The sequence below is a fragment of the Vipera berus genome (assembly GCF_964194415.1).
Source record: "Vipera berus genome assembly, chromosome: Z".
Taxonomy (NCBI): domain Eukaryota; kingdom Metazoa; phylum Chordata; class Lepidosauria; order Squamata; family Viperidae; genus Vipera; species Vipera berus.
This window is the reverse complement of record NC_138205.1, coordinates 86,545,018-86,572,814: the sequence shown is the minus strand read 5'-3', so window position 1 is coordinate 86,572,814 and position 27,797 is coordinate 86,545,018. Positions and strand designations below refer to the sequence as shown.

General features: G+C 37.1%; 1 protein-coding gene across 1 annotated transcript; it reads left to right on the top strand.

The window, feature by feature from the left end:
• Window positions 1-1,340: 1,340 nt before the first annotated feature.
• Window positions 1,341-27,354, top strand: NR1D2 (nuclear receptor subfamily 1 group D member 2). Its single transcript, XM_081343514.1, has 8 exons — window positions 1,341-1,867; window positions 11,700-11,960; window positions 14,764-14,852; window positions 15,204-15,348; window positions 18,239-18,891; window positions 21,463-21,648; window positions 23,010-23,220; window positions 24,577-27,354. The coding sequence occupies exons 1-8, from the start codon at window positions 1,852-1,854 to the stop codon at window positions 24,771-24,773; spliced, it is 1,758 nt and encodes a 585-aa protein (XP_081199640.1). The 5' UTR covers window positions 1,341-1,851; the 3' UTR covers window positions 24,774-27,354.
• Window positions 27,355-27,797: the final 443 nt, after the last annotated feature.

Genomic DNA, 27,797 nt, shown 5'->3' with positions numbered 1-27,797 from the left:
AATAAAGGTTTTCTGTCTTAAGCTTAATGCTGTATGTTACTTATTATTTATAACAAGGAAGTTTCTTCATCTAAATGTGACTTAACCATATAAGGCTTTTGAAGACACGAAATACCTCTGGATATTTCTTTCTAACTTAATTTGTTTAGATCCAGACCATATCCATGAAAGTCTGTATAACAAATATATTAGGTTTTATGATGAAGAGAGCCTTGGTGGAGCAGTGGGCTAATGCCTCCTTAAGTAACACCAGCTGCTTGCAATTAGTGCAGGTTCGCATCCCACCAGGCTCAAGGTTGACTCAGCCTTCCATCCTTCAGAGGTAGGTAAAATGAGGACCCAGATTGTTGGGGGCAATTAAGCTGACTTTGTAATAATGCCGCTTGGGGGTGTGTGAAAGCCCTAATAAGCAGGCATATACATAGAATGAAGGCTACTGCTAAGCTTGTAAGCCGCCCTGAGTCTTCGGAGAAGGGCAGGATATAAATGGAATTAAAATAAAAAAATAAAAAAAATCATATTTATCCTAAGGATCAAGGTCAAGACAGGTGATTATTCCTGCCTTTTGGTGTGTACCCATAGGTGAAACTTTATTAGAGAGATAAGTGTGGCCGATAAAATAATTGTTAAGGATAGACAGCTCTGTCCAAAATCAAGTGATAATTACCATAAGGCTAGTCCCAAAGGTGCTTTTCCAAAAGGCAACTGGGCTTCCTTGGTTTTTTTCTCCCTGAAAACGTTTCGCTTCTCAGCCAAGAAGCTTCTTCAGTTTTGAAGAACAGAACTGAAGCTTCTTGAATGAGAAGCAAAACCTTTTCAAGTAAGCCCAGTTGTCTTTTAGAAAAGCACCATTGGGACAATCACGACATGGGTGATTGAGAATCTCCATAGATATTTACCATAATGCTACAGTACAGTTACCTAAGAAGCTGAGAGCACTGAGATTTCCTTTCTGACCCAGGGAAGAAGTCCAAAATTCAAGGAAATGTCAAAGTCAGCCATCTTCCGGCTCAGCGCGGTTAGAATAGGGACAGAAACCCGCAAGCCCGCTACTCTGTTCTTTTGGTATAGCTCAGGGGTAGGCAACCTCGGCTCTTTTATGACTCATGGACTTCAACTCCCAGAATTCTCAGGAATTCTGGGAGTTGAAGTCCATGAGTCATAAAAGAGCCGAGGTTGCCTACCCTTGTTACAGCTCAAGACCCACAGATCCGCCTCACCACGCGGAGTTACACGTGAGAACGGCTTGTTCTTTCTAACGTCCCCTCCCTTCGGCCTCCCGAGAAAAAAGGAACTGTGTTACTAGGTGAAATACGCCCGAGCGGCAACGCAGAGGGAACGAGGCGCAAGTAGGGGAAGGAAAGGAAGGATGGCAGCGCAGAAGCACGTGGGTCAGAGCTGTACTCCCTTTGACTCTTCTTGCTTTGTTAAGGGGAGGAGGAAACAGCCGCAGCAGCCCTGGCAGGGAGCCAGCTCAGCAAGAAACTTCCTCAGGAAGGCTCGGCGGCGGCTTCTGCGGCCGCTCTTTCGTCTCCTCCCGCCTAACAACGCACGAGGCAGCTCCACGCACAGGGCAGGCGGGTGTACCTCCCAGGAGCACAGCTGCAGCACTGGTTCATTCTGCATCCGCACGCAGGTGGAAGGCACAGGAAAGGGACCCAGAAAGAGGCGCCGCACCGCGCGCCCCGGCAGCCCTTCAAGACTGCCACCAGGGACGCACCGGTGTGGGCTTAAGTCGGCGGCTCAGGAGGCTTTCTCAAGGGCCAGCCGCAATCCCACCCGCTTCCTTCTTCTTTGGAAAAAAAATCACAGCCCTCGGCATCACGTTCTTGGAAGAGAAGAAGGGCAGGCATGGAGTTGAGTGTCGGTAAGTAGATTCTTTATTGGGACGAAACTCCGCAACCGTAATTGCCCAGAAAGTGGGGGTGGGGACATGGCGTTTGCCCAAGGGGATAATTAGAGCAAGAGAGTTTGGGCAGATGGAGTTTTGTACTTTAAGCAACTGCTTCTACTAAGAATGGTCGTTTCGGCCAGTGTCTTGATCCTAAATGATTCGAAGGTCGTCTTATTAGTTTATTCTCGTGTTTCTGTTCCAAAAGCAAAGGAACACAGAATAAGACCTGTAGCTTCTACACCTGTAGAGTGGGGGATGGCTGAAGCGGCTGATGAGGTTTGTGCTGACTGAAAGGGAAGACCGTGGCTTAGGAATGAGAGGTTACAAACTAGTGGAGTCGGGAGCAAAGGGGTGGGAGAGGAAACGGCTGTCAGTACATTCAGGGGGAAAAACGCGTCATGGGAATGGAGGGTTGGCGAAAAAAACCCCTTTCTTGGAGCTTCGAACTTTTTCCTTGGGATCGCAAGGCTACGATACTTTACAGAGAGATCAATCTGGGCATTTGGCATTGCGGACAGGTTTGGGCTTGCCGCCGCTCCCTCTTCCCCACAGTTGCTGCCCCTGTTTGCTACCGGTTGTTTTCTTTCCATGGCCTCACATGGACTGGCCGGCTGAGCCATGTGCGCCCTTTTGTTTACGTTTAGTGCCAGGCGCGCCCTCATTGGCTCTGGCTTGCTCAGATGCCCAGATTGCATAATTGCGCTGGGCGGTGTTGCTGGGGGACCGTGTGGACTGACACGTGTAAAAGCAGCTGGAGGCCGTTGTTTTGGTGACCTACATCCAGGCTCAGCAGGCAAGGGACACGTGGGGGTGGGGTGGGGAGGCAGTGGAGACGATTCATTCAGCCACGCCCGTCATCTCTTCTCACCACCACAAGTGGTGATTTGTACTTGGTGAATAGAAGGAGTTGCTCTGCATACAAAGGACCCGAAGGCGACCGTTTCCGCTTGGAATTGGGAAGGATTATGCCTGGAACCACGGAATGCTTGACCGTTGACCAGATGTCCTCAATTGCTGGGCAGAATTTGATCACTTTTGGTCTCAGTGATGGAGGGACTAGTAGCTTTATTTTGGTTAACTGCACATTTCCTAAGTAGATTTCAACAGGAGCTTGATCAATTGAATTTAGAAAACCAGGGATAGGATCAGAGATGTTACCTAGTGTGGTAATGAAACCGCTGCAAGCAAATAACCAAGCTCAGAGAGCACCAAGGACTCCACAATAAAGATACTGCTCAGTGGTGTATTTTGGCAGTGGTGTACTTTTCTGTTTTCTTTGTTCTGAGTGAACCAGTGTTATCCTATATACTTGTTTATATGTAGAATTTGACAATATATTAATTGTGGCCACATTGGTCTACAATTCCTGTAATTTGTAGATAACACTGAAGGAAGTTTAATTCAAGAGGGTTAAATGAGAGAAGGGTGAGGGGAGACATGATAGCAGTGTTCCAATATCTCAGGGGCTGCCACAAAGAAGAGGGAGTCAAGCTATTCTCCAAAGCACCTGAAAGCAGGACAAGAAGCAACGGATGGAAACTAGTCAAGGAGAGAAGCAACTAGAACTAAGGAGAAATTTCCTGACAGTTAGAACAATTAATCAGTGGAACGACTTCTCTCCAGAAGTTGTGAATACTCCAACACTAGAAGTTTTTAAGAAGAGACTGGACAGCCATTTGCCTGAATTGGTATAAGGTTTCCTGCCTGAGCAGGGGTTTGGACTAGATGACCTCCAAGGTCCCTTCCAACTTTATATTATTATTATTATTATTATTATTATTATTATTATTATTATTATTATTATTATTATTATTATTATTATTATTATTATTATTATTATTATTTGGTGCCTGATTCTGTAACTTCTTGGTTGTATATAGAATTGCTACAATTTTAATACAGTGATATCAAAAAGTTACAGAATAACAGAATTGGAAGGGACCTTGGAAGTCTTCTAGTCCAACCCCCTACTTAAGCAGGAGACCATATACCATTTCAGATGAATGACTGGCCAGTCTCTCAAAACTTCCAGTGACGGAGCACCCACAACTTCTGGAGGCAGGCTGTTCCACTGATTAATTGTTCTAACTGTCAGGAAATTTCTCCTGATGGTTCTAAGTTTTCTCTCTCTTTGTTGATCTTTCATTCCTTGTCTTACTCTTAGGTGCTTTGGAGAATTGGTTGACCCCCTCTTCTCTGTGAGCGACCCTCATATATTGAAAGATTGCTATCACATTAAGTTCAGTGGGCTGTTTTCAGAGAAAAGTGTAGATAAATACTGCTAAATATCTTCCTGGTTCTGAAAAAAAACCCTGAAGCTCAGAGATGCTGCAAACTGTTTTTATTTAAAAAAACAAGAAGAGTTATCAAAATTTAAAGAAGAAAGAACATAGGGGAAGCTTGATAATGTTGTCACTAACTATGTGATGTTACTGTATTTTTCTGAAAAACTAAAGCAGTTATTTCCCAACTTACTTCATTCATTCAGGACTCATACAGGCCTCCTGTCTCCTAATGATTCTAGAAAGCTCACAACATTCTATAAAAAAATGGTTAAAAACAAAAGTACCCTTTCCCCAGGTGCCAGACCAAACATTCTACCAGCTCAACCCCCCTACCTTAGCCTAATGCTTGGGGAAACAACCAGGTCTGCACAGCCGTTCAGAAGGCCAAAAGGAAGCCCTAAGTCAGGGGTAGGCAACCTTGGCTCTTTTATGACTTGTGGACTTCAACTCCCAGAATTCCTGAGCCAGCCATGCTGACTCAGGAATTCTGGGAGTTGAAGTCCACAAGTCATAAAAGAGCCAAGGTTGCCTACCCCTGCCCTAAGTCATTGAATTTACTCTTACTATAGATCTATTTGAGCAGACAGGTATAGTTATTTTTTTATTGAAGTGTAGTTGATGTAAAGATACTACTCAGACTTTGTTCATAGTTTCTACTCACATTTACTCTCATGTAAATGTGTCCACCATTTTTGTATATTTATATCCATCCACTCTAGAATTAGATTTACTTGAAAGCATTTTCAGTAGTTTTGGAATATATCACAATTTTGCTTATACCTCCTTCTAGGACAGAAAGCATTTCTGGTTATTTGTACTTTTTCTTATGTGTGTATGCCCATGTGATAGGAATCCAGTCATCACTGAGATCTCACTCTCACATGGACTAGGAACTGTGGCATTTGTAATGTAACAGGTTGGAGGAAGGCAGCGGAACAATTTTTTCTGATGACTGAGCTTATGCAATAGATGAAATCAGGTGGTATAACATGTATAGATAGACTCCAGAGAGTTGCATAACTGAATTGGGCAGTTTGCCTAAGACTGTGAGAATTTGAATGATTTTTTTTTATTTATTTATGAAAGACTGGATAGCGGAGGGAATGGTTCTCTTCCTCCCAATTCAGTAATTGTAGAAAGTACAGGTGTGTAGTGACTGTGTGTAATTGCTCAAAATAACTGGCTCCAAGCGTCTATCACACAAGTTGACAAAATTGCAAACATAATGGAATTTAACAGAATATATATATATTTTCTGAGGTTTTTGCGGCTGTTTGTCTGTAGATCTTTGGTCATTCGGGTTTTTCCCCACGTAGAATTGGAGGTATCAGGGCAACGTTTCAACGAAATCTCATCTGTTCTGATGGGGTGGAGGTGTGCCCCCACCCAATCAGAGCACACCTCCACCCCATCAGAACACAGCCAAGGCTCCACCCACAGAACACACCCCCTCTGGCAGTTTAAAAAAGAGGAAAAAACAGCCACTATCACATACTTCTCCCAGAAGAACGAAGCTGAAGTCACCAGCCTGAGGATGATGGATGAGATTTCGTCGAAACGTTGCCCTAATACCTCCAATTCTATGTGGGGGAAAAACCAAATGACCAAAGACATATATATATATATATATATATATATATATATATATATATATATATATATGTATGTATGTATGTATGTATGTATGTATGTATATGTATATACACATACATACATACATATATATATACATATATATATACATATACTGTAGATGTATGTATGTGTATGTGTGTATGTATATACATACATATACATACATATATACATATATATACATATATACATACACACATACATATATATATACATACATACACACACACACACAGACACATATATTAAATATTTGTTAAGCATTCAGAATACACTTACTTAGTCCCAGACACGGGACAAATCTTATTTCCTGTTTCAGCCTAGCCCAAGGCCATCTACAGGCAGTAGCCACATCAGTGGCAGCTCATATTTGTGTAAATTTTTTGGCTTGCTAACAAAGAATAAAGGGAGACCGATATGATCATTTCAATGAGAACAAATAAGTTTTTAAACAATACTAATACTAAAAATAATAATAATACCATATAATTAAAACTAATAAAAATTCCGCTATAATTAACTATTAATAATAACAATCTAAAATTTACCCATAAGCTAAATGGAACTTTTTGGTCCCATATTTATTCTGAATATAATCTATCCATCTTCTCCAGACCAAAATGTATCTTTCTTGTGAATGATCCTTCAGATAAGCAGAAATCTTAGCCGTTTCTGCTAAATTTGACACTTTAAATGTCCATTCTTCTATAGTAGGCAAACTATCCTTCTTCCAGTATTGCCCTACCAATAACCTTGCAGCTGTTATCAAATTCAACATCAAGTTAGTTTCTTTAGTATCACAATCTATAATAACACCCAATAAAAATAGTTGTGGGGTAAACTTTATCTTTCTCTTAAAAATCTTTTGAACATTCCACCAAATTTTAATCCAAAAAGCTTTTATATTTCTACAAGTCCACCAGATATGAAAATAAGTGGCATCCAAACTGCCACATCTCCAACATTTGGGCTGTAAATTAGGATACATTCAAGACAACTTTTTAGGATCCAAATGCCATCTATAAAACATTTTATAAAAAATTTCTCTTAAATTTTGTGCCTGGGTAAATTTTACATTTCTAACCCAAATTACCTCCCATATATCCAATGGGATCGTTTCTTGAATATTTTGAGCCCACTTTACCATACAATCTTTAACTAATTCCATTTCCAAATCCAATTCTATTAAAGCATTGTAAATTCTCTTTATATGCACTCGATTTTGATCTTTGATCTGTTTTACCAAATGCTGAGAAGTTCACGCTCATTCTAATAGAATAAAAACAATTTATAACTGATAGAATAGCCCAGAATATAGCTGCTTTGTTTATTAGTTGGCAAGATTTTTCTTGACTAATTAACTATTTATTTATTTATTAAGTCTGGGTGGCATTTATAAAATGAAACAATTTAGAACACAATAATGCAGAGACTACAGCTAGTGCTTAGTTTTCATCTATAATTGGGACCAGAATTTCTATTGCTAAGCAAAGCAAGTGAGCTGCGCCTGATTTTACTACATTTTATTTGTTATGGTTGTTAAGTAAATCACTGCAGTTGATAAATGAATCATGGGTTATTAAGCAAATCCAACTTCCCCCATACATTTCGCTTGTCAGAAGCTGGCTGGGAAGGGTTGCAAGTGGCAGCCATTCTGATACATGCTGCCACCATCGTAAATACAGTTGGTTGCCAGGCATCCAAAATTAGATCACCTAACTGGGTGTGTTGCAAATGGTTATATAAATATGACCAATTCTGCCACCTTTTTCAGTGTCATTTTAATTTCAAATGATCATCAAATGAATGATTGTAAGTTGAGGGCTATTATTTGGAAAACAAACTCTGTTTCTTGGATGGCATCAGATAAAGTTGTCTAATTGATGGGATCCAAAGCATACTATTTCTGGTTGATCATATAGGATGAGGAAGCTATGGAAGACAACCCCACAAATAATCAGCCTCTATGTCACAAGGACTATCTAAGTCACTAGCCCTTCTCACATTTTATGGTGAACAAATGTCATTTATACATTGTTTAAAGTACTGTATTTTTTTAGTTTTTTGTCCTATCTTCCTTTTACTACCATGTATAATCCTGAAGTATGTTCTATAAAAGAGAGGTAGTTGCTTTTATGTGCTTCCTTGACATCATTCATAGTTTTAAAACACTTCGTTTGTCTTGCCTTTTTCCTGAATTAATTACATGTTTCTCCTTGTAAAGAAAGGCCATTAATCACTTTAGTTTTCTGAACATCACTGTGATAATAGTTTTAAAAGATTTGCACCATATGAAGGGGGCACGATGGGGGTCAAAGACACTGAGCTCGTCAACTGGAAAGCTGACCGCCTGGACTCAAGGCCAGTCTGCTGTGTAATGGCATGAGCTCCTGTTACTTGCCCTGCTCCTTCCCAGTTTGAAAGCATGTAAATGCAGGTAGATAAATAGGTACCTCTTCGGTGGGAAGGTAACAGTTTTCCATGTGCCTCGGTGTATAGTGATGACCATAGAAATGTCTTTGGACAATGCTGGCACCCTTGGTTAAGAAACAGAGGAGCACCTCCCGCTAAAGTAAGATATGACTTCATCTTTACCGTTTACCTTATGGTACCACAACATGTATGTGTATTTATGTGCCATCCATATAAAATAATATTTTACAATAGAGAAAAATAGCAAAGGTTGGATTATGTAAAATCATTATATTGACCATTTTATTTGTGCTTCTTTATTCATAATATTTTCTAAAGTGAAATTTTGCCATGTTGCTACAAACGGAACTATTAAACCATTATCATCAATCTGAAGAATTTGTAAATACATAAATGAAGTTGGACTTTTTTTTCCTCCATTGTATTTCATAGGTGAATAAGCAAGGTTATTTCTCAGTTGCCAATTTTTCCTCACTATCCTAATTAATTTGATGTCAGCATTATTGTTTACGAGTATCAAATAGCAGTTTTCTCGCTGTTGATGTGCATTTACTGTGAAAATGTTTCCTACTTTTCCTCAATGCTCTTTTTTATGTATTTATTTTTTATGCATAGATTGCTGAGCCTCTTGAGGAGGTTTGAAATTATTTGTATGTTTTAACTGGGATTGTGTGAGTATATTACAGAATGCTTTTCTATAAAGAGATGGCTTACAGCCATCAGGTGCTGAATCATAATAATTATATTCCTCTGTATTCTTATCTTCTAATCCAATTGTTTAAGGGTACTGTGGTATTTACATAAGATTAATTATGGTAAGTGAACGTGGTTTAACTTTTACATGTCCATAATGTACTTGTATGTAGAATATTAAGGAAAAACCGCACAAAATATTAAGTACATTAGTATCAGAATTCTGTTTCAAGTCAAATTAAACAGTTGTTTTTGTAGAGTGCACATTTACTATTTGACAGAGTATTCTTGTTTTTTTTCCAATATACTGGAAATAATATTCCACTTTAAAAAAATCATATTGTTTGGCACAAAACACTAATGATAGGTGAGCATCACCAATGTACCATATCATTTCCTGGTTTGGTAATTCCATTCTTAAAATGTAAGATGTAATTTTTATTGTAGTCTGATTCTGTTAAATTCACTGCAAATAATGGGGTTATGTATAAAATCAGCACACATCCCTGGGTAAGCACACAGGTTAAAACTCTGTTCTGCAAATTTAGAAATCATCCTTTGTTTCTTATCCTATAATTCTTATTAATGTTATTATTTGAAATGATTCTCCCTCTGAAGATCTTTTGTGAAGGGTACTTGAAATGTAAGAGTATCAGTGGGAAAGTTATTGAGGCTGGGATCTTATTCATGGCTATCTCTTACTAAGCCTTTCCAAGTGCTCTGGAATTTTTTTTTCCTGTTATACATAAATAACTGTTGTAAGGCTAAAAGTGCAAACATTTCCCTATTTCATTTGTAATGAAATAAAATTAGTCCATTTGACATACATGGTATTCATTTTTTCCTTCCTAACATTTTTCATAATAATGCCACCGTTCGGTGCTATTAAAGTCTGAGCTCAGTAATTTCATAACATCAAAACATCATAGATAGTGGAGACATCAAGACAAGTTAACTTGTTACATGCAAAATTCAATTAGGCCCAATCTGCGCGATGTTGTAGCTTAATGGCGGTCAGTATGTGATGATTGTAGCATTATGGAACGCTTATTTATTTATTTATTTTATTTTAATGCCATTTATATCCCGCCCTTCTCCGAAGACTCAGGGCGGCTTTTAAAAAAAAATCTATCCACAACTGGGTCTATGGGCTTAAATGCATGTTTTTCTTATCTCCTACTTTTTGCTGTATATTAGAGAGCACACAAATCAAATAGGTGAAAGTTATTTAATATTGGGTCACTTCTAAGATAGAATACTAATCTTTATTTTTCATGCAAAATGCTATAAATGTAAGTTCTTAGATTGCACTTCCCAAATTTTTCTCATTATCGGCCCTGATAACTATTTCAGTCATAATTTGGCCTACTTCTAGAGCAAACCTAAAGTAATCTATAGTTTTTGTATTCCCTGCTAAATTGGTTTTTTTAAATAGGGAAACAGTAATGTCATATGTCCAATCAATCATGCATAGATGCAGTCTTAATGCCCATGTTAAATGTTGCATTTTGACTTGCATTTCATTTTTTTCTTGTACACCACAGCATTTGTTTCAATACCACTCTTAGAATATTGCTATCTTTCCCATATAAATATCTAAAATATCAGCATTCCTTAATTCAGTTTCATCTCTCATCATTTTAATTACTTTTGTTTTTAATTTCATTCACTCTGCTGGAAGACCCTTGTTTGGCCTTTTTCACCTTCCAAAGTAATTGCTTATTTCTACCAAGGCCAACTGCAATATTTGGACTGTTGTAAATTTATATCACTCAGCATATATAAAAAGTTTTAATGTATTTTAGGAGTTACTCTTCCGGAGGGTCCTTTTGTCATTGTATGACTTGGAAAACTTGTAAACTGACTGTCCAAGCTCTAGGCTTTTTTTTAATGTTCATTGTTGCTGAAAGCTATACTATTATTTTATAAACTTATGTTTATTGAGTTTGTGTCTCAGTGGCTTATCATACCTGCTAGCTAATAGATATGAAAAATCAAATTGCAATATTTCGGATTCACCACTGACTATTTTCTTGTGTCTTCAAAAACAAAAGCAACCTAAACTTCATTTGTTTGTTTTTCTCTGAGCACCTTCTCTTGGTTAGGGCGATGTAATTGAATTTATTTATTTATTATTTATTTATTATTTGGATTTATATACCGCCCCTCTCCCGAAGGACTCGGGGCGGTGTCCAGGGCAATTAAAACACTATATATAACACATAATATACAAAAATTAAAATAAATTAAACCAAGTAGCCCTAAACAATAAAACACGTTCTAAAATGTAAAATTTTAAATTTTAAATCTAAACTCCCAGTCCCTCAGTCCAGGCCGGCAAGTTCAAATAGCCAAGTCTTCAGGTCGCGGCAGAAAGAGCAAAGGTCGGGAGCCATCCGGAGCTCAACAGGGAGCTGATTCTAGAGGGCAGGCACGCCCACAGAGAATGCTCTCCCCCTGGGGGCCGCCAGTCGACATTCCCTGACCGACGGCACCCTGAGGAGGCCCTCTCTGTGGGAGCGCACAGGACGATGGGAAGTTAACGCCAGCAAAAGGTACTCCCGTAAATAATCCGGACCCATGCCATTTAGGGCTTTATAGGTCATCACCAGCACCTTGAATTTGAATCTTGAGCTTCAGATGATGAAGTAGATGCTGTTTTCTGAAATCAAACATTTCAAATAATGTTATAAGAGGAGGGGAAGGGGAAGCTGACGCCTGACTACAGATAATAGCTGTACTCCTATGTTCTTTTCCAGGAAGTGTAATTGCTTACATCAGCTCTTCAAGCTCAGCATCTAGCCCTGCTTCCTGTCACAGTGAAACCTCAGACAACAGTTTTCAGTCCTCTTCTTCCCCTGTACCACCATCACCAAATAGTTCCTCCTCTGAGGGGAGCTGTAATAGCAAGAGTAAAGAGGGCTCTGATAGAAGATCAAACAGTGTCCAATTAGAGAATCACACTAAGGCAAATCAATCAAGTGGCACCTCAACAGCAAAAAGTCATAATGGATTTGCAAGTAAGTGTTATTAGTCTTTTACAAAACACTCGTTTCTGCTATCACGTTTCTCAGCTCCTTTCATTTTTCTATAATTTACAGCTTCTCCTTTTTTCTTCCCATGGTTAGCTGTTATGATCAAACTGCTACTCACTTGTTGATAATTGAAACTTTCCAAATGCTGACTTCCAGGTACTCTCTGGTTGAACCTTTGTTAGACATACCCATATAACGTTGTAATATAAAAGAGAGACTAACAAGAGGAGGAACTTGTGACATCTGAATTGATCCTTAGATTATCCATTTTAGGTATAAGATAGATATATCTATATATATCTATACTGCTAAGCTTGTAAGCCGCCCTGAGTCTTCGGAGAAGGGCGGGATATAAATGGAATTAAAATAAAAATAAATAAATATCTGAAACTTGGCAGCAGTGGCCTGTAGCATGCAGTATTAAATCTTCAGGATTTAACCCTCCATTCTTCTAGTTAAAACTGGAGTTCTGATGCTCCAAACTGTCATATTGTCGTTCATATTCCTGTTCCATAGTTAGACTGGGACCAACAGGCCCATGGTCCACAATTAAATTGGAAAAATGAGAAATTGAGAAATGTTTACCAAGAAACCGCTGACTGGAAATCTCCCTATTTAAAATGCTTACAGCACAGCATTTTAGAATTGAGATTTTGGAATCACCCAGGTTCGCTACTGAAAGAATATATAAGTTCAGATTGAGAAAAAGGGTATTTCTGAATCAAAGTAAAATAAGTTTACCCATGTAACATGATCATGCACACTTTGAAGATAATTTAGAACTGATTGTGACCTCATATAAGCACAAAACCTCTATTAGGTTTACACTGCTCTAAGGAGCATTTATTATGGTTAATGTTACCTTTAAAACTGGTAGTATTGTACCGAAGCTTGAAAAACAAGGAACTGATTTAAAACATAGCAGAAGAGCACTGCACTTGCACAAGACCCAAAACATTTCTGAATCATTTACCAAGTGTGCACAAAACACGAGACTATTTCAGAGCATCTTATTTGCTTGTCTGCAGATTCCTAAGCTCCCAGTAACTGGTGACTGCTGCACTTAATTTCTGTACTTCTTAGTTTGGAGACACCAGCCTTTGAAGCTGGAACTTCTTAGGATTGCCGCACATTTGTTCTGGAATTGCACATTCATTCCCACCCTAATAAAGCTTTTATTAGATACAGTTAGTCCTAGTTTACTGATAGCCTTCAATGGTGAGCATTTCAAATTAAGAGTTGAAAAAAGAGTTTTGCAACCAATCCTCACATTTATGCCATCGCATCTATCTGTGGTCACATGATCACCATTCGGGCACTTTGCAGGTGCCACACATTTACGATTATTGTAGCTCTTGCAGTGATTGCCATTTACAAGTTTCACAATAAGCAGAATCAATGGAGAACGTGGTAGTAAAATTGCAAGTTATGATCACATGGAGGGGCAGTTGATAGCACTTAATTGATTTACTTAATTAAGTGATTGACTTTGTGAGGCAAGCAGAAGTGTTATACGTTTGGTGTGGTCATATGATTTTCCACTTGGGAGTTATTGCCAGTCCAGTTGTAGTTGATAAGCCAAAAACATGCCACTATATTAACACAAAACTCAAACAATGATACTTCAGTACAATATTTTTGTGACTATCGGGTTTCAACTTCTGAAATGTTAAAACGTGTATTATATTTTATTATTTATTAATTTAACACAATTATATAGCTGCCAATCCTATAACCAATTCATTATTAGTGGTGTCAGGAGTATTAGGGAAAACTTTACATTTAAACATTTCTTTTTCTATCTAACAGTACTTGAATGCCCTTTGTACAAATCACTTAAATGAACATCTCTGTTTTTTCTGATTATTTAAGTATTGCCAATTTTAATAATAACTTATTAATTTAATACTTTTTGCACTGCCTAATATTTTAATCTCAGAAAACAAACTTTAGTTGGTTTATTACTCAGAGAATTAAATTCCATGATCAAAAGTGGAATTGTTGATTCCCGGAACCTATTTGCAACATGTTAATCAGTAATGATATTTCATCAGTTCATAAATCAGCATTAGATACATTTTCATTCTTTTGTTTCACCCCATCACATGCTGAAACATTTGTGTTTACTTGATAAACCTACTGCCTTGTTTCTGAACAAAGGAAATTTTCAGATGGCATTTAAATCTAATAAAATTGTGCTATTATTGTAGATCAGGGGTGTCAAACTGATGGCCCATGGGCGGGATGCGTCATCTGGAAGCCGCACCCACCCCATTGCTGGCAATGGCAAAACCATCCCGATATGTTGCGCGACGTCATGTGACGTTGCGAGTTTGACATGTCTGTTGTAGGTGATACAGGGTAACATTTCAGTTACATAGAACAGATGTATCAGTTTTTATTTGTCCTAAACAATGCTATTTTTTACAGTCAGCATTAGTTAATAATTAACACAGATTTAACAGCAAGACTCTTACACCTTAAAATTTTAGATGCAGTTTGGAGGGCACGTTTGGCAATGGGATTTATTTCAAAGGCAATCTGCCCAGATTTCCTAGAGTGCTTTTTTCTAGAGTTATACAACATTATATTTTAAAAACTATACAGCTTAATCTTTTGCTGACTCCTATATTAAAATATTTTTATCATTCTTTGAGACGTATATAAGAATGACCCAAGAAAGCAGGTGTACAGAACTATATTCCTTTACATTACATTACATAACAAATCAACCTATCCGTGCTTCATTTTCCATGTTACTACTGTTTTCATACTGTTGCATTTTTAGAATTTAATGGCATGGTCTTGCTGTGTAAAGTCTGTGGAGATGTTGCTTCAGGATTTCACTATGGGGTCCATGCCTGTGAAGGCTGCAAGGTAATTTTTCTAATATAAATGGCTTAAGAATAAATATAAATTTAGGAATGAGTATAATTGTTGCTGATTACCTGAAATATAGTCTATGTTTTATTTGCTAAATTGCCAAATTTAAAATATTTTCATTTTCTTCTAAATAAGTATAATCAGCAAGGCTAAGGGTAATATTCTTTCAAGTTTTACATGAATATTTTGTGTGTATTTTATTCCATTGTTTTTAATCACAACACAATTTCATAAGCCTTATTTAATTTGAAGATTAAACATGCAAGATTGTGTTCATATGATATAATTGGGAGCCTGTTCGCCAAAAAAAACCCCACCAACTAAAACAATTGCTTATTTTTTCAGGGTTTCTTTAGAAGAAGCATTCAGCAAAATATCCAATATAAGAAGTGCCTGAAGAGTAACAACTGCTCTGTAATGAGAATGAATAGAAACAGGTGTCAGCAGTGCCGATTCAAAAAATGCTTGTCAGTAGGAATGTCAAGAGATGGTATGTTTCTATATTGAGCAGTGACCTTCAAAAGGTGAATTGTTGTACGTTTTGTGTTTAATTCAAATGGAAGTTTTATAAAAATGGTGATAAAGTAGAGGTTAACATTGTGCTCTGCTTCCAATTGCACCGTAACCAAGTATGGAAATGATGCTGGAACATGAAATATGTTCCTACAAGAACTTGTAATCCCAGTGAGCATTTGTGAATGCAGGTGGTCCTCTACTTACAAGAGTTTGTTTAATGACTGTTCAAAGTTGCACTAACACTGAAAAAAGTGACATGACTATTTTTCACACATACAACCATTGTGATGTCCCCATGGCTGCATGATCAAAATTTAGACTCTTGGCAACTGGTTCATATTTATGATGGTTACAGCATCTCAGAGTCATATGATCACCTTTTGTGAAGTTCTGACAAGCAAAGTCAATGGGAAAGTCATATTCATTTTACAACTGTGTGACTTGACAACTGCAGTGATTCATTTAGCAACTGTGATTATAAAGATCATAAAACAGCAAAATTTATTTAACAACTTGCTTAGCAACAGAAATTTTGGACTCGGTTGTGGTTGTAAGTCTACCTGTTAAAAGCAATGTATTCGTGGTATCGAGAGTATCCATGATGGAGGGAATAAGCAGTATGCAAGGCCATATTCACAAAGGGCTCTAAACCATGTTTGTGAAGGGAATAATTACATCTTCAACTTGTATAATTGAAGAATGGGCTGTCAGGATCCCTTATATGTTTACATGTTAGATACATGGCCATCCACGTCTGTGATTTTAAAATAATGAAAACAAAAATCTGCCCAACTCATAAATCTAAGACTAAGTGTTGCGTCTCCAGACACATTTTTTTTTTTTTTTTTATTGAAAAGTTTTAAAATACAGTTTTCCATTAGAAAAAAAAAAAAAAAACCCTTCCCCCTCCCTCTACCCCCCCTACCTCCCCCCAACGTCCCTCCCTCTCCAGACACATTTTATATGTACCTTAATGTGTTGTAGTGTACAATAAAGCCACTTCCAATGCAATGTAAAAAGGCTAAGACATTTCAATATAATATATTGATTAAAGAAAACAGCAAATGAAAGTCACTAATATTTATAGTTTTTATTTAGTTAATTCATCAGAAAATGTATAAGGGATCTTAATCATCAAGGAAAAATATAGGAGATTCTTTTAGACTTTATCACAGGCTCTTGACTTTACTATTTATCAATCACTGGAAACAATGCAAATTTCCAAACAGAGTTTTCTAAGAGGATAATTTTCAAGGAAGAAAATTCAAACTGACTAGTACTTTGGCTAACTTTATTAGCTGTTTTTCCTGAAATATATATACTTCCAATTTAGGCTGAGCCGTAAGAAAATTAGCCTGGGATCCGGTAAATTAGTTAGGTTAACCTAGATCTGATTTTTTGTTTTTTTAGAGCAATGTTGCTCAAATAAGATTACTTTTTACAATGTGTGAACTTCAACTCTCAAAATTCCCTAGCTAGCCAATTTTGGGAGTTGAAGTCTATACAGCTTAAAGTTGCCAACTTTGAGGAATACTGATTTAGAGGAATGATCTAGTACAGGGCTGTGAAACTGCTGGCCCACAGGCCAGTTGCATCATACGGAGGCTGCGCCCACCCCAGCTCCGGCAATGCAAAAAAAGTCGCGTTACATCATGACACGTCACGTGATGTGGCAAGTTTGATACCTGTGATCTAGTAAATGGGAAGCATCATACCATTGTTAATTAATCATGGCCTGGTAACTTAACTTTATTAATTGAATCAAGGAGATACTACTCTAAACTAACCACACTGGCTGGTTTGCTTCATATATAGAATCACAAAGTAACTAGTGTTTTAGCTAAATTGGTTGTGCAAGACCAGCAAATTAAGGAACTAAAAAAAATTATAGGGCAAATACATTTGCAATCTTAAAGGTAAAGGTAAAGTTTCCCCCGCACATACATGCTAGTCATTTCCAACTCTAGGGGCCGGTGCTCATCTCCGTTTCAAAGCTGAAGAGCCAGTGCTTGTCCGAGGACGTCTCCGTGGTCATGTGGCCGGCATGACTAGGGTTTCTAATATTACTTTGTCCATGTCTGCCCTTTTTGGATATCATCATTGCTCACAAACTGGTTTTCATTTCTCTCAAGCCAAAGTATCTCAGTACAGTCAGTCTGCCACTTTCGGATAAATTTTGGTTATTCTTAGAATTTTTAGTAAATATAATCACAATACTTTCCAAACTGTGAGTAGCCCTGGTTACTACATTTTTCCTGTTTTCATTCCAAGTTGTGTATTCCAAGTTGTGTCTTTCTGCTCTTTTTTCCTTAGTCATGAAAACAGTGCTTACATTCCTGCCTGCATTGTTGAGAAGAAAAATTGCTTATCTATTCTTATTTTATAAATTATTTCAATGCTTTATTAATAACACAGCTTTCTGGACAACATAAGCTATATTAATAAAAGAAAACAACATGAGAATAAAGTACAAAAAAACAATATAGGGAAAGGAAAGAGAGAATATTTATAAAACTCAGCATCTTTTCCAATAGCCCTTTCTGTCCAGAAGCAGCATAAATGTACAATTTGCTTTTAGAAAGAAAAAGAATTATAAAAATTTGGCTCACTCTCTTCATTACAATGGAAAGTGCTGCGTGGGCTGTGTATAAATTCTCTTCCATTCCATGTGGTATTTCATATTTGAGAAACATGCATCTTCAGAATTTAGAGTCCCAGAAATAGTTGAGTAGTCTTTTGGTCCTTGATCACAATTAGATTCTCTGTTTAATCAATAGTATGATTTCTTAAGGAAGAATGCAGTGGCATGCTTATTAGAATTTGATGTAATGTAAAACTAAAGGCTCTGTCTGTCTTCCTTATAGCTGTTCGATTTGGCCGAATTCCTAAACGGGAGAAGCAGAGGATGCTAATTGAAATGCAAAGTGCCATGAAAACCATGATGAATACGCAGTTCAGTGATCACTTGCCCACTGAAGCATTAAAAGATAGCCAAGAAGTATTGCTCTTAGTGCCTCAGGAACAGCTGAACTCCAAACTACAGCAAGAAGAAACGGCCAAAAGGCCCTCTTCTCCTTCTCCCCTTCCTCCTCCACTATGTCCTGCTCTTCCTCTGCCCTCTGATATCGTCAAGGAAGAAGTGATTGGCATGGTGACTAGTGCCCACAAAGATACATTTATGTACAATCAGGAACAACCAGAAGAAAGTACCACTGTTTTACAGCATCCAAATGGGGAAAAAAATCTTAAATACTTGGAGCAATTCAATTCTGGTGGTGAAGCTGATCATGGTAGCATAAACAGTATGCTTCAAAATGGGAATGTTAAACATTTCAATGGACAGTATAAAGGGCAAAACAATATGCACTATCCAAGGGGGTATAATCTTTGCTTCCATTCTATGAACTTCGCCAATGGCTTTGCCACAAAAGGGTTTAATAAAATGCTCGAAAATGGATTTTCTTCCATTGAATCTCTGAATGCCTATTCCTGCAGCACTGGAGGCAGAATGCATCTGGTATTACAACTATTAAATACTATTCTTTAGTTGTCATAAGCTTAAATTAGTCACATAGTCCTGGGAACAATAAGGCGGTAGAGTGTAAAGGTAGTCCTCTAGATACAACCAGTCACTTAGCGACTGTTTGAAGTTACAACATCTCCCGCAATAATTTGCCTTTTCGACTGACCACAAGGACACTGCAGTGTTGACCCCTCTCCACTCTTCCCCCCTGGCCTTATGCCTACTTCCCACCCCATATCTGCCACATTGCACCACTGTACTACTCAGTGTTGCTAGACCACTTGGCTTCACCATAGAAGCAGGCACTATTTTCCGAGCAGCTGTAATGAAACAGTCCCCTAATCACCTGTGCAAGTGGCTTCCCTCGCACTGGTTTCTTTCCCTACAGTGGAAGCAGTTGCCCCAGATTTTGCTGGGGTTGGATTTAACCCCCTGCCTGCACCACTCAGGGCCCAGTTTCTACCTATCTACAGTAGCCAGGAACTTCATCCCACTATCCAAGGGGCTACCAGTTCAAAAGAAAGATAAAAATCTGCCAGAATCTACATGGGGCGGGAAGAGCTTTAAGAAAGGAAAGTCAGAAGACACATTCACACACATACACCTCGAGCATTCCTTCTTGCAATGTCTGAAGGAAGGCATATGTCTCTGTGTGTGTGCTGCCCCCTCAAAGAAACTTTTATCCTCTCCTTCCATTAAAGAAAGGAACAAGAGTGTTTAGAAGTTCTCTTCCAAAGAAAAGCTCTAAATGCCTGGGAGACTCCAAAGATGTAAAGCAGCCACCTTCTTCACAAAGCCCTGAACATCTGGGAATCTTCAGCCCAGCTCTCTTGACTTCAGTTGCTTTGCATGCCAACTGAACTTCGCCATTTCCTTTTTCCCATGAAGTCATCCAGCCTGGCCCTTTAAGAAGAGGAAGATAAAATTGCTAAAACCAGCCCTCAGCTCTAGCATCTTAACATGCCCCTTTTCTCATGCTCCTGGACAGGGTTGGCATATTGCTGCTGGCTTCATAGAGAATAAAAGCTGCCTTCCCTTTTCCAAAGCTCTTCTCTGAATGTGGCTCCTAAGGCCGATAGTTATAAACAGTGCTTTTTTTGTAAAAGAAAAAGGTGCCGCAACTCACACATGTCATACAACCCACCTTGCCTACTCTACAAGGTTCCATCCAAAAAAGGTGCCGGAACTCCGTTCTGGGCGTAAGACATTTCAGCTTGACTTGCATGGGTTAAAACCATCAAGCACAATTCACAATTCCTAGCAGAGATTGGCTTCAAATGGAAAAAGCCGTTTCCATTGAAAGGGAAGCAACCATGCCCAGAGAAGAGTTTGCAGAAAAGGAAGAAAAGCATGCTAAACTTTTGCTTTTTGAATAGGGGCTTTGGGAGGCTGTCTTCTTTTTGCAGAGCCTTAAAAAAAGAGGGCAGCTCTTTTTTCTCTCTCTCTCTATGAAGCCAGCTCCAGTGGTTATAATGTGAACCCCACAATCCTTAAGCAGATCCATTTAGCCCTCTTTTCTGGAAACTGGAAGTAAATATCCATTCCTAGCCAAAAAAAAAAAGGCATGTGACTCTGGGACACTGCAAACAGCCATCAGTGCAGGCCAGTTGCTAAATGTCCTAAATGTGACCGTGTAAATGGAGGGGAAGGCGTCATTAGAATTTCAAATCTATATCATATCTACCTTTTTCTGGATTCCTCGTAAATCCGAACAGTTGCTAAGTGATCAGTTGTAGTTTGAGGACTCCCTGTAGTTGGAATATTAACACAGTTGAAGAACATTTCTATATATGAAGACGCTTTAGGATGGAGAAACGCCTTCCCTCATATGTGCTTTTTTAAAACAAATACCTATGAATTCAATTGGGGGGGGGAACAAATGTTAACTAATTACTAATTGTAGTGTGACTTTCTGTGGAAGTATACGTCATTTAAGCAAACCAACTGAATAGTGATCACTCCCATAGCAATTTCACTTGGAAGCTGAGAGTACAACATTCTTTGATTCTTTTACACTATTTGTGCTGTATTTTTCAAATGGCATAGAAATTAAGAGAAGAAATGTGCATGCCAGTGATTCAAACATTTTAAGCCTTAACAGTTTTTTTATCTCTTTAGGTGAAGTGAAAAATATTTAAGATTACAGTAATGTACTTACAGTCACAAGGTCATATAATTTGTTCTGGTTAGTCAATAGGCTTGTAATTGCCTACCAATTGCACTAGATGGAAATAAAATTATCACAGCCATTCAAAAATTGTAATGCAAGGATGCTCTGCCAATGTAGGTTTGCAAGTATAAAATATCATGGGAAATGGATTTTAAAGTAGATGCTCATACTTAATTTTCTTTTCTAAGAAAGATTTTATTATGCTGTTGACAAGAAGAAACTTAATTTTAATTAGACACTAATATTTTTGAAACATACTCGCTAGCATTTTTAATTATGAACTGTTTTAATTATAAATAATTGTGTTATATTTGAAGACATTGCCAGTTTCATAGTTTTTGAAAAGGAAGGCGTTCAGAATAGCATTTTCATTTTATATATGTTTAAATATCCAGGTTTGCCCAATGAACAAGACTCCTTTTGTGGATCCAAATATGTCTGGTCAGGAAGTCTGGGAAGAATTTTCTATGAGCTTTACCCCCGCAGTAAAGGAAGTAGTGGAATTTGCCAAGCGTGTTCCAGGTTTCCGAGATCTTTCCCAACATGACCAAGTAAATCTTCTGAAGGCTGGAACCTTTGAGGTGAACATTTCCTTTTTGTTTCTTCTTCTTCCATCAGTCAAAATTGATAAAATGAGTGCAGTTACTTTGGTACACTTGCCATATATCTGCTGTAGTTATTGGGGAAATGTGGCAAAATTTGCCTCTTTATGTAATTACAGATTCTATATTTTACTTGGAAATTTCATCCTGTCTCCTCACTCATTTTGAAAAGCACTCGCCTTTTTTTGCTGTATCCAAATTGGTATCTCTGTGTGGCATCTGCAAAGTGAGCTTCCCTGGCTGGTGATATCTATTGCCTAAAGCACAGGTGGGGAACTATAGCCCTTTTATGACTTGTGGACTTCAACTCCCAGAATTCCTGAGCCAGCCATGCTGAGTCATGCTGGCTTAGGAATTCTGGGAATTGAAGTCCACAAGTTATAAAGGGGCCGTAATTTCCTTCCTCTAGTCTAAAGGGACCTACACTTCTGTCCGCAATTGAAATCCAGTGCTTCCTGATTATATTCAGTCTTGCCTTTTAGAAAAGAGTCACACTGAACACGAGAAAACTTGCATTTAAGAAGTGCCAATTATCATCTTGTTTTGCCTCATCTTTCCTTTTCTGAGGAAAGAGATTGCTTTTGAGCTGTGTTACTTAAAAAAAGTTTTAAATATTGGTGCTAAGTAACATTCTCAATCCCTTTCAAGGCTGTGTGGAATGGAGGTCAGCTTACACCAGTGTTTTTGACTGCCCCCCTGTGGAATGCCTCTCACTTCAACGGCAATAAAGTTTTAGAAGATATAGCATTTTAATTCAGAACCATTTTCATATCCTCAATATAACAGTCACTTTTTGTGAGATGGGCAGCTGTATAAATTTGATAAATAAATAATATGCCAATAAAAATATCAAAGCCAAGTGAGGATGTCTCCATAACCCCAAACTCTAAATATTTTTTTTTACATATAACCGGGCCTGTTTCTAAATTATATAAATAGTTGCTGGGATTTTTTTTTAAAAGCTTGGGATTAATCATGTCTTCAGTAAATTGTAAGAAAGCCCTTTTAAACAAATAAACAGAGGATATAAATTATATAGGATAGTAATCATTTTGTGTTTGGACTATTTTAGAATTAAATCTTCAGGATATATCTCACTACTTCATTACTAATAGTTGGAGAGAAGAGAACCAGGATATTGAAGGTCTGGGAAGTAAAATCCCAGAAGGCAGTAGTTTAGATCACTTCCCTTTAATTTTAAGACAAATCACCAAGAATTGACCTTGGCTCAGAGAAGACTTTTATCTTCAATTTTATGAGCTGTCAAACTTTGAAGATTCTATATGAACTGAGTATAGATTTACATACGAGCTTTTCTCCCTAAATTTTCTTTTGACTAGGTACTAATGGTACGGTTTGCATCCCTATTTGATGCAAAAGATCGTACTGTCACTTTTCTTAGTGGAAAGAAGTATAGTTTGGATGATCTACGTACCATGGGAGCTGGTGATCTGCTGAACTCCATGTTTGAGTTTAGTGAAAAGCTAAATTCACTGAACCTTAGTGATGAAGAAATGAGTTTGTTTACAGCGGTGGTGCTTGTATCTGCTGGTAAGAAAACAAAATGAACCTTTATATGTAGCAAAAAATAAAATATCTTTTGTCTTTCACAATATATGAAATCTGGTTTGGGGGTTGGACTCCCCTTCTCTCCCTCCCCTGGGTTTCTTCACACTGTTTAACAAATAAGATTATATATGAAATTTACCTTATAGTATTTTTTGGAGGTGCCTCATTAACGGTTCTGTTCTTGTTCCTTTTATACAGTTGGTTTGCATGAAAAGGGATGAGAGGCAGATTTTTTTCAGCTGTAGCTACATTTGGGACTGTTTTGGGGGTTAGCAAAGAGCACACATGCTGCTATTTTTCAGTAATGATGCAATATTTCTACTTTATTAGGGATGCATTGTTATTTTTCAGCTGCTTTTACATATGTAAGATTTTTGGTGAGATTTTATTTGCAGCTCACTTTTAGTTCCATATTCTTTCTCTTGTGAACTTCTAAAGACAATATACTATTGAATTTTAAAATAAAATATATCCTGTGGGGTGGGGAGATTACACTGTTTGCCTGTTCTGATCCATATTGCAATAGGAAATGTAATTTTGAATTGTCATGCAGTCTGATCTATGATAATTAGTTGTAGTTACTGAAGTGCAACAATAGGTAAAATGAACAATGTCCTTGGTAGGTGCAAAAATATTTTTTCTAAGTCCACTTACCATGAATTCTTTATCATGCAAAGGGAACATAATTTTTCATTGTGGAATAAATCATAAATATAATATAGGAGGGGAGTGGACAGCCTAACACCTGCCCTCTTACTCTTCTGGGTGGCAAGGAAGAGTATTCTGAAGTCACACTCACGGCAATAAACACCCTAGAAAATCCTAATTTTTTAAGACTCTTCCATCTTCCATTCCTGATTATGTTAGGATCCTTACCTAGTACCCCGCGCATTCCTGTTAGCTGTACACTCTAGCCACACAATTCTATTGTTCTTTTCCACAATAGAATATTGTCAGAACCTTGTTTTACTTTACTGCAACTCTGATCTCTGAGATGTTCTAATATGTGTGTATTTGTTACTCTGCTCAAAAAGATAAGTAAAGATCCCTCTACATATCCAAGCTATTGGATCACAATTTCAGTTGTCATTATCTCCAGAATGTATTTGCCTACCTTAGGGTGCCCTTCCATCCTTCATTATAAATTAAGGACCTAAGATGTTAATTTATATAGGCCTTGAGCTGTAGCAGTTGTGATTTACCTAGTTTGAATATCATTTTCTAACTTAAATGCATTGATGAATACCTCCGTACTTTGCAGAAGTTTATACAGTGTATGTTGCAATATATGTTGCAAACCAATAACTGTCTCCCTCCCATTGTTTATCTTTTATTTAGAACGATCAGGAATAGAGAATGTCAATTCTGTGGAAGCACTGCAAGAAACACTGATCCGTGCACTCAGGACTTTGATCACAAAAAATCATCCAAATGAAGCCTCTATATTTACAAAACTACTTTTGAAATTGCCTGACCTGCGTTCCTTAAATAACATGCACTCTGAAGAACTTCTAGCCTTTAAAGTTCATCCATAGGCTTTTACCTCTTACTTATATACTGTACTTGATTTACCTAAACTTGATTGTTTTTATTTTGTGCTAAAATATTTGTTTATAATTGTACATGCTTCTGTGAAAGATTTGCATAATAGTGAAATGACCTCTTACCATGTAGTAAATGTGTCAGGTTGAACCTTACTTCACCGCTGACAAAATGGCCACAGATTTCTTCTGGATTATCCAATACTGCCCCACTTGCACACTAAATGTTATAGATGCTGACTTCTTTGTCTTTACAGAAAAGATCATTTAATTATCCTAAAGAGAAATACACAGTGGCTACAAATGGAAAGCAGCACTTTAAATGAAGCTAGACTACATTGGTCCAACTCATCCTTAAGTAGATACTTTGCTATATGAGACAGTTTTTAAAAACTGTTTCTGATTTCACTATGAATAGTTTATAAAAGAATCAGTTTAGTATAAAACTATACATTCAGCTTTGTACATGTTTATATGTGAATATGCATGCACATACACACATAATGTGAACAGATGGTTGCATTATTACTTTATAATCTTCATGTACATACATAATTACATAAATATGTAAATATAAATAAACTTCACAATATTTTCAGCTGTGAAGAAGTTAAAGGACTACCCATATGAATGCATTTGGTTCTGTACAGTTGAAGTAAGTATATTAAGAGTTTAGAGATTCCCAAATTAGTATGTTGATATGCTGAACTTGTTAATTTTGAACACTTAAAACAATAAAAGTGAAGAGATAAATAGGTTATTGAAAATGTGGGGCTTTTTCCTAAAATTCTTTGCCTTTAATATTGTATGCATCTACAGTGTAGGAATGTAAAGTTGATATCACCCTTGCTAGTTTTTCTGTAAATTTTTCATGGAGAATCATGAAAAGTGTCCAGAAAACTATGTTATACATTCATTGCAGATTGGGTGTTCTGTGAATCATTTGCGCTACATATATATGCAAATTGAATGCTACATAATCAGTCTTGTAACATTAGTGGGACTTTTAAAGTCAGTTTTGTTACATCTCCAAAGCTTTTTCAAAACTGATCTAGGTTGTCTGATGTCTGTGAAGTTCTGTTAATTTCATGACTTTTAAATGCCGGTAACACATTCCTAAGCAAGGATTTACTGTATTTTGTGTTGCATTTTTCAAATTTATATATTAATTGCTTCATGTTGTTCACAGTATGAAAATATTTTAGTTGGATCAAAGTACAACTATGTCAGTATCAAACTGTGAGATTTTTCAAAGGATGACTTTTGAAAATACATTGATATTTCATGTAGTTATTTAATACTTAACACATCTTGAATTTTCCATAACTTTTTGGGAAAATTTACAATATCATAGTTGATACATAATTTTTTAGGCCAATGCATCACTAATTGTAAAAATATTTGTTTGCAATCATATTATATAGCATTATTATTTTATTTAAATTAATTTCTGTGACCTTGCTAGACATCAAACTCCTATTTTGTTTAATTCAAGCAACTATTGGGATATATTTTCACTGTCATAATTGGATCTCTTTAAAAAAATGCTCAATTGCAAGTTACAATTTTTTTGGGGGTGTGTGTAATTATTATTTTTAAAATAGTTACCAAATATCAAAATCCCAAAGACAGGCTTGTCACTTACCATCATTTTTTTTAAATGGAGGCAAATTACTTGATTCTAGATTTCTAACAGGCAATGTTTTTCTCTGGAAGGAAAGTGTTGCTTGAACCTTTGTGAACAATTACGTTTCAAAGAACCAATTCCCCAAATACATATATAGGTTAGCAAAATATCCCATAAAATAAACTTGTACAATTTCAACTTAAGCTTGATCTTATTCACTGAAGAAGAAACCTTCAGTTTCTTGAGAAACAAGATGTAGATTTCAATTCAACTTTTGTCTGAAGTCTGGAACCTTAGGTGTAGTACTGATATTATGCTATAGAATTAGATGTGTGCCCCCCCCCCACTCTCCCTTTGTCTTGACAGAATAATGGGAACAAGTGTCTATAGAGGTTCTCAACCATCCAGATCATGGCTTTTCCAAAGATGCTTTTCCAAAAGGCAACTGGATTTTCTTGTCCCCCCCCCCGAAAATGTTTCACTTCTCATCGAAGAACTGAAGAAGCTTCTTGGACAAGAAGCAAAACTTTTTCAAGGGGGAAAAAAACAAAGTCCAGTTGCCTTTTGGAAAAGCATCTTGGAACAATGGGAGCAGTGACTTTTTATCAATATTCATACAATAACAAAGATAAACATGGTGACAAACCATTGCATAATAGCCCCTGACTTTTGCCAAATACTATGTGCAGGTGGAAGAACAGTCTTTATGTCAAATATGACATAAGGTTTAAGCTTCTGAATTTTAAAGAAGCTGTGTAATGTGAACTCTGCTTTACTGTGGTCACTGGTTATATGCTGCTTAAAGTACTGAGAATTATGTCAAACTTTTGAATACTGTTGATGGGCATTGCTGAGGAAATACAAAAATGTACTGTATGAGATAAAATAATTTTTTTAAAAAAGAATGGCTTTACTTGTTTAAAAAGATTAAATATGGGCATTATGATGGCAAAGCATTTTTCTTATGATTGTGTGTCCTCATTTTCAAAATTATAACAAACCTGAAGAAGGGAGATCCTATCTCTTGGACTAATGACTTGTGAATTTTTATTATTTAGAACATTTATTTATTTAATATACATCTACAATATAGCACTATCCATATAGTTCCTTCCTAAAACATTTTTCATTAAATCAATATAAATTAAAGGAGAAGCAGTAAAAACATAGCATTCAGATAGGAAAGGCCTGAGCAAACAACACTTCAACAGGTTTTATTCTCCAGTATTAATATCCCATCTCAAATCTGACCGAATCTAGGCAGATGACAGATAAAACATTTAAGTGTAAAAAAGGAAGCATAAAGGAGAAGCACACAAATGAAGCATTTAAGAACGATTAAGCACTAAAAGCCTGTTAAAGCAGAAACAGTTTTTAACTTTTTTTTTCAA